Source organism: Rhagoletis pomonella, unplaced genomic scaffold (assembly GCF_013731165.1).
Source record: "Rhagoletis pomonella isolate Grant_MI unplaced genomic scaffold, Rhpom_1.0 Rhpom_scaffold_00063, whole genome shotgun sequence".
In the NCBI taxonomy this organism is placed as follows: Eukaryota; Metazoa; Arthropoda; class Insecta; order Diptera; family Tephritidae; genus Rhagoletis; species Rhagoletis pomonella.
The window spans coordinates 31,548-43,355 of record NW_023458617.1 but is presented as its reverse complement, the minus strand read 5'-3'; the positions used below and the strand labels follow the sequence as shown (position 1 = coordinate 43,355).

At 36.4% G+C, this 11,808-nt stretch overlaps 1 protein-coding gene across 1 annotated transcript; it reads left to right on the top strand.

Annotated features, from left to right (window-relative positions):
* Positions 1–3,618: 3,618 nt before the first annotated feature.
* Positions 3,619–11,023, top strand: LOC118749833 (protein anoxia up-regulated). Its single transcript, XM_036484613.1, has 2 exons — positions 3,619–3,640; positions 10,292–11,023. Exons 1-2 carry the CDS (start codon positions 3,619–3,621, stop codon positions 10,654–10,656), a joined length of 387 nt encoding a protein of 128 aa, XP_036340506.1. The 3' UTR covers positions 10,657–11,023.
* The last annotated feature ends 785 nt before the right edge of the window (positions 11,024–11,808 follow it).

Below are 11,808 nucleotides of genomic sequence, written 5' to 3'. Positions count from 1 at the left end.
AATGTTGATGGCCACGTTGATGAATAATGGAGAAGAAATGGAGGTCCGTGAAGCCAATTTGATTCCACAAGTTCGTTGACCGAAAATCCGCGTGAAATGTGATCTGAAGGATTTTCCTCTGTAGGGATATGTCTCCAAATTACGTCCTTTGTTAATTGTTGAACATCAGATACTCGATTACCAACAAACGTTGACAGTGTTGATGATTGCGATTGTATCCAGTGCAATGTTATTTGCGAATCGGACCAAAAATACCTTTGGGAAATTTGCCAGTTAAGATGCTCTTCGATTTTGTTCCAGAACTTAACGAGTAAATGTGCGGCGCATAACTCCAAACGAGGAAGTGTGCGAACCTTTAATGGAGCAACGCGTGATTTGGACGCTAACAGGTTTACTGTGACATTGCCTACTTCATCCTTGCAGCGAACATACAAACAGCATCCATACGCCTTTGTCGAGGCATCTCCAAAGCCATGAACTTGTATGTCGACAGCATTTCCAAGGCCAACATATCTCGGAATACGTATGAGGTGCAACTGCTGTAAATCTTGGCGAATAGCTTCCCAAGCACTTGCAATTGTTTGTGGCACAGATTCGTCCCAGTCACATTGAAGAACCCATAACCTTTGCAGCAAGATTTTCGCCTTAATGATAACAGGACTTATAAGTCCCAGTGGGTCAAAGAGTGACGATGTTGTTGACAAGATTGATCGCTTCGTGATGCTAGTTGTCTGATTTTTTGGATGATACGCGAATCCGAAAACGTCGTCACTGGTATACCAAGATATTCCAAGTGCACTTGTTGTGGTATTGTCGTCCAAACAGACGTTCTTGATATCCGTCGCTGATTCCATTAGCGATGGGTGATTACAGAACCATTTAGTGAGTGAAAGCTGAGCAGAATTCAAAACTTCGCAGACTTCCCTCTTAATCATTAGCAGGGATTGCAGATCATCTGCTCCTGTTAACATATCGTCAAAGTAGAAGTCAGTTTTGATGATTTTCTTTCCGAGATCATTCCCATATGGACAGGTCCCTGCTGCGAATTGTAAACTACGAATTGCAAGATAAGGCGCCGCTGCAGTACCATATGTAACGGTGTTGAGGCTATATGTAGAAATTGGTTGCGTTTTGTCATAACGCCAGAGAATCAAGTGGTACTTACGATCATCGGGATGTAGTAAAAATTGCCGATACATTTTTGTAATATCAGCTGTAAGACCATATTTGTGGCACCGGAATCGTAAAAGAGTAATTAACAATTCATTTTGAAGTTGCGGGCCCACCATGAGTAGTTCATTGAGTGAGACCTGGGAAGCCGTACGACACGATGCGTCGAAGACAACTCTCAGTTTAGTTGTCGTACTTCCCGGCTTTACCACGCAGTGGTGGAGTACAAAATAGTGTGGTGAATCTAGTTCCACATTTTTGATTAACGACATATGGCCCAGTTCTTCGTACTCCTTCAAAAATTTTGTATATTCGCTCTTTAATGTTGGATTTTTCTCGAGTTTATTTTCCATTACTAAAAAGCGTCGCATAGCTATATCTCGCGAATTACCAAGACTGCGGACATCACCCTTGAACGGCAGTTTTACCATGAGTCGACCATTGGATTTGGTTACCGTTTTCAAAAAATGAGTCTCGCACTGGTATTCTTCTGATGTCAAATGTTGCCTCTTTGAATTGACTTCTTCAAGCTGCCATAATTTTTCAACGTTACGGTTTATATTATCTATTGTAGAAATAGCTGCACAATGGGATGGATTGTTAATTGGTTGTCGTGGAGCAGAGCATTTTCCGGATAAGATCCAGCCAAATAAAGTTTTTTGCAGAGTAGGCAAGTTATCGCCAAGACGGATTTGCCCAACGGATAAAAGTGAAAAAAAGGCTTCTGCTCCAAGCAACATATCGACTCCACATGCGCGGTGAAATTCAGGGTCCGCGAGATTAATATTTCTAGGAATCATTAGATCTGCTGATGCTACAGTTTCACTAGGATGATAGCCAGAGATTTGTGGGGATATTAGGAATTCTAGCGACGTTTCAAAATTATTAATGCGAGAGCGAATGGTAGTTTGCGTTTTAAATGCTATTTTTAGTGGGGATGAGCCAATCCCGCAGACGTCGATATAATTACGAGACTTACGAAGGTTTAAACCTGAACAAAGCGCCTGCGTCATAAAGTTCACCTGCGAACACGAGTCCAAGAGAACTCTACAAATCTTGAACTCTCCACAAGCGTCTCTAGCTAAAATCAAGGCGGTAGCAAGTATAACTTGCCCTCCTTGCGCTGAGGCTCCAAGTTGGGTTTCGACACTGGTTGTATGAACTGATGCTGACTCATTTGTCGTAAAGCTGTTGTTTGGCGGAGTAGAGGGTGAGGAAATAGTTTCGGAGGTATTGTGTAGCAACGAATGATGCCTTTTTTTACAAAATCGACATGAATATTTTGATGGGCATTGCGAACATCCATGACCTTTAGCTAAACAATTAAGGCAAAGATTTAAGTTTTTCACTTGTTATGAACGCTGAGTCACCGGAAGAACTACGAAGGCTTGACACGTTGATATATTGTGACCTGATTTAGAGCAAAATGCGCACAACATATCCCTTTGAGAACTGCGTTTCGCTAGCAACGTATGATTGATTTTCGCGTTGTTAGTATAGGTCCTTTGATGTGATGACTGAGCTGCAGCTGGCCCTGACCCGCCTTTCAAGTTCGCATTTGTTTGTTGACAACGTTTGTCCAGCATTGCGCAGCAGTCAACCCATTTTGGTAATGATACGTAGTCGATGTGTTCATCCCATTTTCTTCTTGTATCCGAGTCAACTTTATTCAACGCAACATGTATAATGAACGCATCACAAATTTGTTCATAAGAACCTAGAGACTGTAAGGAGCTGTAAAGAGCAGAGACGGTGTCGACTATGTGTCGCAACTGCCCCGGTACATTCTTAGTTGTCTTGGGAATATCAAAAAGTGCTGATATATTATCTAAAAAAATTAAAGTGTTGTTATCGTACCGGTCTTTGAGACGTTGAAGAGCCTTGGCGTAATTTTCATTTGTGACTTGGAAAGCCTTTACCGTGGATAACGCTTCTCCACTTAAACAAGTCAGCAAGTGGTTGAACTTCTCAATGGCTGGTATATTAGGATCATTATCCACGAGACTATTAAAACAATTTATAAAGTTTTTATACTCAATGTATTTGCCATCAAACTTTGGTAAACGCAAGTTTGGTAACCGATTTGTTGTTGTTTGTGGAAAACATAGAGTTTGTTCATGAAAACTTTGTCTTCTACGCCCGTCCATTGCAGCTGATTTTTTGCATTTTGCATTTACATAAAGCTCATCAATATCTGACCGACCATTATCAGCTGGGGACAGTCTCTCAATTTGAGTTTGGTAGTACGAGGCTTGTTTGTAATACGAATCAATTATACCAAGGCGACACTCAAGCTCTGTTACGGAAAGATTATTGTTTCCTTCAATTAAGTTTCTAATGCGGGTAATACTACCCTTGGTAGACGCTCGAAGTTGTTTTAACTCTTCAAGTGACGGTTGATTTTCTGTCATTTTTGCGAAGCGAAAATGGTCTGTATACGGTATGAAGATGGCAGCAGCGACGTACGAATGTAAATTTGAGACAAACTGAGCTAGCACAACAATGACCGTTTTCGAAGCTAAAATACTTTCTCTTAAGTACTATGAAGTCTACGGCGATGCGAAGAGACTCAAGCAGAAAAAATTACCGCAACAATGATGTCACAACGATAGGACAATAACAGGTGATAGCGTTGCCTAGCGTGTATGAAACAATTTCTCTCTTTGTGTAACGAAATTGTAGAGCATTGGATTATGAACAGTTATAATACTTATGCTAAGAGCGCCAATGTTCGGTATGCGTTGGCGTAGCTTAAAGGGAATATATGTACATATACGTACAATGCGCACACCTCATATAGATATATAGCAGCGGTTGTAGCGGATTTTTAGCTATACATATATAAATGCAACGATAACGGATCCTTATATATGCAATTTACCTTGGCACACTTTCTGTCAATTATAGATCTTTATAACTGGAATATGTCTGTAAATTGACCCAAAACTTCTTGGCTGATGATTGAGGAAGATAAACGTTACAACCTTTGCACCCCTACTACCCATGCGAGGTATGAACTCCTTGGATGATGACGTGAAACCGTAGTTAGGCACACATAGGACAACTTATGCGAAGTGTCAAAATCCTTGCAAGCTGATCCACCTAGATGAACTTATGACGATGCGAAAACGTGGTTAGGCACACATGGGACAACTTATGCGAAGTTTCAAATCCTTGCGAGCTGATCCACCTAGATGAACGTATGATGATGTGACAATGAAGTTTTGCGCAGGACAACTTATGCGAAGTCTCCTGGCAGGATCGCCAATGAAAAAGATGCCTAATTTGACACCTTGGAACTCGTTAAAAAATGGATTTTTTGCGAATTCCGACCCTTCGGTTCGGCTTGGGTTTGTACAGAAATAATTATTTACTTCGATGCCGAAAACTCTACAAGTTGCAGTACGAATCCGGATGAACGTAGAAGTAAAAAACCGCGAGCTTACGCTTTACAAGAAGAAGTGAAGTCAACAATTTATTTGAAGTATCGTTTTCTCAAAGCTATTGACAATTTAAGAATAGAAGGAATTGGAAAATGAGTGAAAATGAGAGTATGAGAGAATCTCATTATTGAGTACTTATACTAATATGACAGTTCTTAACTTATACTACAGTGTGTTACAAAATTATTTTGTAAGAAATAAAAGTGAATGTGTGTTCTAGACCAAACAAATATTATAGCTATTTTGACATCGGGGGACAAAACTCCATCAAGTGCCATTAAAATATATTAAATTTCGCACTGACTTATAGGCAAAATATTGATCGCTTTGTGAAAAACTCCATGAATTTGTTGAACTTTAGATACTTTGAGGCACGTCTTTCCGTTATCTGATTTTAAAAAATTTTCGCAGATCACGTTTTTATGACCTAATGAACCTTTCTGCGGGGAGTCTTGCATTGTAGGACAAAGTTGCAATATAATGCGCAGTCTACTGTGCATGCATGATGTTATTCATTGAATTATTTTGCAAACTTATAACTAATAGGAAAAAAACAGAAATCTGAATTTTTGTTAATTTTTTTAGTGTTTAACATAGCCCAACAAAAATATAAAAAAATTTTGATATGGCAAATGTTAAAGCTGTTTTTGATAGATTTTTTTTGTGCTCAATACGAATCCGTAAGCATAAAGTTTCCATCAGCTGCAGATTTAAAAAAACGAGGTCAAAGGGTCAAAAAGTCGCGGTTTTACCAATATTTTAGAAGCTGTAGCAAAGAAACAAAAGGTGATAAAACCTTCCTGGCTTAAATTAAAGCTAGATCTCTCGACTTCTATCTCTGAAAAGAGATCTTAAAAATTTTAGATTTTAAAATATTTTTTACCATTATTATCTTAAACTAAATGATGGGAAATTTATATGCATATTTCCCTCCACAAGGGTGGTTTAAACACCCAAACCTAACCATAACCGCAAAAGATATGTACGCGCCAAATATTTCCATCTTGTATTTTTGGTCAAAATTCCATCATATATTTTTCTAATCCGGTAACTGTGAATGGAACTGCTATGAATTTGCCACTGCCTCTAACCTAGAGATGGTCACGGGAGTGATTTTTTTTTTACAAATCTCCGATATACGTATATATGTATGTGTTACGAGTATAAAAAAGAATTCAATATTCATTCAATGTGATTATAAAATATTTTTGTTTAAAAATAATATTTTGTCGAAGTTTTCAACAAGCAGTCGTGTAATAGGCGGCATACACGGTGCGTCTGATTCGCGAGTCGGTTTGGATGTGTTTGTGAAAATAAATATGTGTTAGTTACACCGACATGACTCTGAAGCGAATCAACACGTACACAAATGACTCGCGAGTCAGACGCACCGTGTATGCCACCTATAAGTCTTTTTTCTAGAATTCTGCCTGACACAGAAAAAATCGTTCACTAAGAAGTTGCTGAGCTAGCTGGTATGTGTAAAACGTGCCTTGAAAAGCTTCTAAGAAGTGGAAAATCTTTAGCTTTCACCCAAAATTTTAAAATATAGTCACAACTTTTGTTTTCTAATTTTTTCAAATAACTATATTTCCGCATTAATGTCTTCAAAACGTGTAAGATAGTCCGAAAATTTCACAGAAGTCCGAAGAAACTTATTTCTTTCAAAACGTTTGAATGGTCTCCTAACTAAACTTATCAAATATGAGCTTCTACTACAATTACGCACTATTAAATTTAGGAAGTAGGGAAGCTTTGAGACAGGGTAACCAAAATAAATTTATTTCTATGCCACCTCATATGTTGTATTACATTTGGAGGATGCGAGGTATTGCGCGCCACGCGAAGCCATATGTACATCATACGACCCCCTTACCGCCAAAAAGATGTAAGCGACATTTTTGTTTTTATTTTTAATTTTGATGCAAAAACGCAGCTAGATGCTCTAGGAACATTTCTGCTTCAAAAAGAAAGTTTTGAAAAATGTGTCGCTTAAATCTTTTTCGCGGTTAGGCCTCGATATGTGAAAATTACGTGATTGATGGAGAATTTAACTCACGCACGCTCACGCCATCGAAAGATTCAGTCACGAACGATTACGGAATTTACCTGATTTTTCTCCCAAACCACTCACGCTCACGCGTGAGAAAGCGTCACATGACGTATAACGTAGAAAATCACGTGTTTTGCCCACCTCTACTCTAACCTAACCTAAGTAATTGTTTAGCAATGAACAAATTTTGAACCTGGGCAACCATTTCAATTGCAATAAATACAACGATAAAAATTAAAGGAATGCAAAATTTCGTAAACAAAATCTATAGAAAATCAATTCTTCCGAAACTTTCTATTTGGAAAATGTTTTACATTTTCCTTGGGTAGAGACAAACTCAACAAAAGATAGCTCACATAGTGTTTAGGCGCGATTACTAAATACTACTACTACTAATTGGACACAAAGGTTTACTTACTCATGGAATACCCCTTATATTCATGTATTCATTCAATTCAAGGAGTTCTTCTAGCGCAGTGGATTGTTCGCCTATTATATGGTTGCCAGATTTTTTTAAGCGCGAAATCAGTACGTTAGACTTTTTCATGCTAAAAAAATCAGAACTTTTTAGTTCATTTTTATTCAAAGCAAAATTATGAATGTAACAGCCGGTTTCACCAACAATTTAAATGGAAAATGATTTTTTATTTGCTGTCAATTTCCATATAAAAATAAAAAAACTAAAATCATTTTTCGCTTGAATTGCTGTCGTGAAATTTACATTTTTGAATAGCAATAATGAGACCATTTCCATCTTCAGTGTTTAAATAGTCAAAGAATTCTATACATTTCATTTAAAAAGTACTTTTAGGTTTCTCTCTGCGCCAGGAAGCAAACTTAATACTCTCAGTTGCTTCGTTTAAGTTTGTCATCCGCACGGATATAGTCCGATTCGCACTGTCATAACAAGCGAGTTTGAAGGATTAGATTCAGGCGAATGACATCCTACGGACCGTACCATGGATGTCATTCGCAAGAATCTAACCCTTCACACTCTTGTACGCAAAACTCTTTTACAATATCAGTAAATTGTGAAAAAAGAATTGTAAGTTATAAGCAAAAGCCATTCGAATATTCATATTTATTGTTATTAAACTGAAAGTTATTTTCGAGATAGGTAACACTGGACAAAAAAATCAGTCTTCTTTTTAAGTAATTTAAGCTTCATTATATTATCGCAACTGGGATGTAACGACTCGGTGATATGCCCATAATACGGTTGATCTTTTCGTTGTATTAATTTCTTGGGCATATCAAACATTATCTGAAACATGCCCACTATAATTAAATTATTTTCTTCTTACTTTCTACAGTAGAGTTTAAGGAAGATCCAACGTTATGTAAAAACATTAATAAAATTCTAAAGTATTTTGCTTGAATTGGAAATTCAGTACAAATCAGTACAAATTTTGAAAAATCAGGACATTAGCGTACTGATTGAAGAAAATTATAAAATCAGTACAAGAGTTGAAAAATCAGTACTGTACTGATAAAATCGGTACGTCTGGCAACCGTACGCCTATACGACGCCATTTCCAGGTTCTTTCCCTAACAATCCGGACCGGATCCGGTAATTAGAGAATAAAAGAAAAGTTTGCTCCTTAACATGGAGCAAAGTCCAGAAGTACGGGAACGCAAAAAACCATATTTCGTGCCCAGAATTTGAGAACAGCTTATTCATGTTGTTTTTGTTTTTGTCACTTAAAAGCAAACGCTTGGAAATTGAATTTTGGTTTCACAAATTTAATTCTAAGTATATGAAGATTAGAAATACATCAACAGGCAGTTCTGTATTCCTTAAATGCTCCAAGCAAATGCAGGCCACATGTAAACATAAAACAGCTGATATGCACTTTGACACGTTATCCATTTTTAACCGGAGAAAAAGTCCAGGCTGTTTCGGGCAGGAAGAAGAAGACACTTACGATCCAATACGTTCCAATTTTCGCTCTCTATTACCCATTTTGTTGAGGACGGGAATGATCATGCGTTGCGTACGGGAAAAAACCTAATATTGGCATCGGAACGCCGGCGTGAAAAGTATGCATTTTTTACTGGAATCAGTTCATGTAAGTACCTGCTTACATTCACTGAGAGAAAAATCAACCAAAAATTGGTTAATATATCCAAATTCAAACTTGAAAAGGAATTAACGTGATTTTTGGTTAATATTGACAATGTCTTGGTTGATATTTTCAACAATGATTTGGTAATATTAACCACAATCTTCTTTACAATATCCAAACTTTTGGTTGGCGATTTTTCGTTTGAATAAGTTTGTGTTCTGCACTTCACAGATGCTTTTTCGTAATTCGGAGATACAAATCAAAAATTTTTATTATCATTTAACATGTTTCCTCTGACTGGATTAGCAAACAGCAAGCTGTGTCTTCAAATGTAATTAAGAAAAAAAAATAAAATTAAATTAAAATTACGTACTGCTGGAAGCCAACAAATAACAGCAAGCACCTCTGCACGTTCAGCAACTGCCATATATACAAATTTGTTCTCAAATGTTCAACTTGAATCACATTTCTTACAATCGGCTTATTGACCATGAAAAATTCAAACCATAACTTGGTTGAAAAAACCATTGTGCTTTTGGCTCAGTGTTATGTTCGTAACAGTCCAGCGCTGGACTATCTCGCTGGGATAGTGTAAAAATATATTCTGTAGAAAAATTCAAACATGTTTCAATTTCTTTTATATTTAAACTTTCAAGAGTATTTATTAAGGGTTGTCGTAAACGATAAGAATAATTTTCATGAGAATAGCATTTCAGTCTCATCGTTGAGTAAATACACTTACTCATTACCAGAGAACGGATTTTATGGAAATTGCCTCTCTTTCTGCTAAAGAGAAAGAGTATATTCGATTAAGAATGTCTACGAGTTAGCTTTCCTTGATTCCATATATATTTATTTGACGTTGCCTTTTTTAAGATATTTGCCATTTCTGCCATTAATTGTAAAAGGCAAAGAAAAAGGCCTTCTTAAACGTTCACGTCGAGCGCACGTTTAGTATAATAAGGCTTTTTTTTCGCAAAAATCTAATGAAAATGCTGCTAGGAAATTTCAAAATGCATCTTGTGGTTCAATGTTACTACAACTATACAGTTTAAAGTTTTGTGAGTTAAAAACTCGGAAAGAGAAAATAGTCAAAAGTTCAAAGTACAAGTTTTTCACATAATGAAACTAGTTTATAGTTTTTCTCGTTTTACTTGTAAAATAAACATTTCTAAAATAAAAGCATTTTTGATTATTTTGCGGTTTTGACTTTTTTTGGTGCTTTCTTTTGCATTTTTGCATATTCTAGTGCTATTTCCTGCCTATTTTGCTATTATTTTTGTATTTCCTAGCCTATTTCGTTATATTATTTTGCCCTTTTTATAGGTTTTTAGGTCCTAAAAATCCGTTCCCTGCTCATTACTAATTAGAGGCTGAGGATGAGAGTGTATTCCTATTCTCATAAAAATTCTTCTATTCATTCACGAGAACCTTACATAAGAAAATTGTGGATTAACAAAAAATAAATTATAAAAATATTTATATTAAATATATTTATAGCTTATTATATTAACTTATGAATTTATACTAATTCGTTCGTAAGTGTATGTAACTTAAAGGCAGTAATACATTTAATCACTTTGAATTCTGCCACCCATATTCGCAGACACCACGTTTAGATTTGTGTACTGAAAGGCCAGGTACCCACCGCCAGAGGGGTTCTAGTGACTATTCATATGCTTACAAGTCTAATGTCGAAAAGAGCTCCTACGATTCTAGCAATTCTTATGCTAGGCCTGAGCGCTCCTCGTACTCTACGAGTGTTGAGTCATCATCTCGTTCTGGTCCGGGAGGATCTTACAATTACAGCACCGAGAGGACTAGTACCACCGGCGCTGGACCCGGTGGTTACAGCTATTCATCAACAACTTCCGGCACTTTACCTGGTGGCGCTAGATATAGGCATTTTTCCTACCATGTTTAAATAAAACTACATACATACATACATATGTATATTAAAAAAAAAGTATGAAAACTAAATCGTTATTTGCAATCTTTTTTAACTAATAATAATAATAAACTTAAATTTATTAAACCAAATACAACTACATATTTTCAAGATTCGCAAGATCTGATCACAAAACACATAACTGTTTCCTTAACAACTAATATACGTATGTACATATGTACATTCATGTTTACACATAAAAAGATATAAATGTAAAACAATTGTTAAGTAATAAAATGGTCTAGTCACCTAAAATCCTACATGATTTGTTAGTATGTATTTGTGATATATACATAACTCTAACCAGCAATAAACAATAAAATGTTTTACCAATCGAAAATAACTAATTATCTTTATTTCAAACCTTAAGTATGTACGCATTAGTTAAAAAGCAATGCGATGTCATATTCTTGAATCACTGCATAGAATTCAGAGTTGTTTGTAGGGTTGCCAGATTCAGGAACGGTACTAGAATTATATCTCAGTTTTCCATGAAAAAAATTAGTACATTGCTAAAAAAGAAGTAACTTTTCGTGCGTTTTATGCATTTGATGCATTTTAATTTACGAAAAATTAAAATTGTAAGCTAACATAACATGTCGTTGTTTACGATGTTTTGATCATAAAAAAATACATACAGTAAAACTAAAAAATTTACAAAATGTTTACTTTATTGCTAGAGAGATGCAACAATTACAAGGTAATGTATTTGTTATGGGACAATAAGGTATAACTATATTTTGTTTTAGGGAGCATCCGCGGCAGTGTTGTCTTTTCCTACCAAAACTGGTAGGTTTTATTCCATTTGGTAAGTTGGTAGGCTTAATAGGATTTTGGTAGGTTCCGTGAAAATGAGTTATATCTTCTCCAAACATTTTAGCAACCTTTTTTACACGAATATTTCACCGGTGCGTTCAATGGGCTCGTACCCAACCATATTCCAGGCGGAGCTCTTCGCAATCTAGAAAGCATATTGTAGAAAGCAAATGAGGCCAGAACAAATATTATGTCGGGTATGCAGGCTGCGTTAAAAACCTTAGACTCTTTCAAAATCCCATCAAGGCTTGTGAACTCTTGAACCACCTGGGAGCCGACAATAGTGTAACGCAGTGGTGGGTTCCGGGACAT

Bases quoted from the DNA above. Each gene is read 5' to 3' on its own strand.
- LOC118749833 (XM_036484613.1), top strand. From the start codon at position 3,619: ATGGCAGCAGCGACGTACGAAT. The intron at 3,641-10,291 runs GTAAATTTGAGA...TGTAACTTAAAG, and splicing joins GGCAGCAGCGACGTACGAAT to GCAGTAATACATTTAATCAC.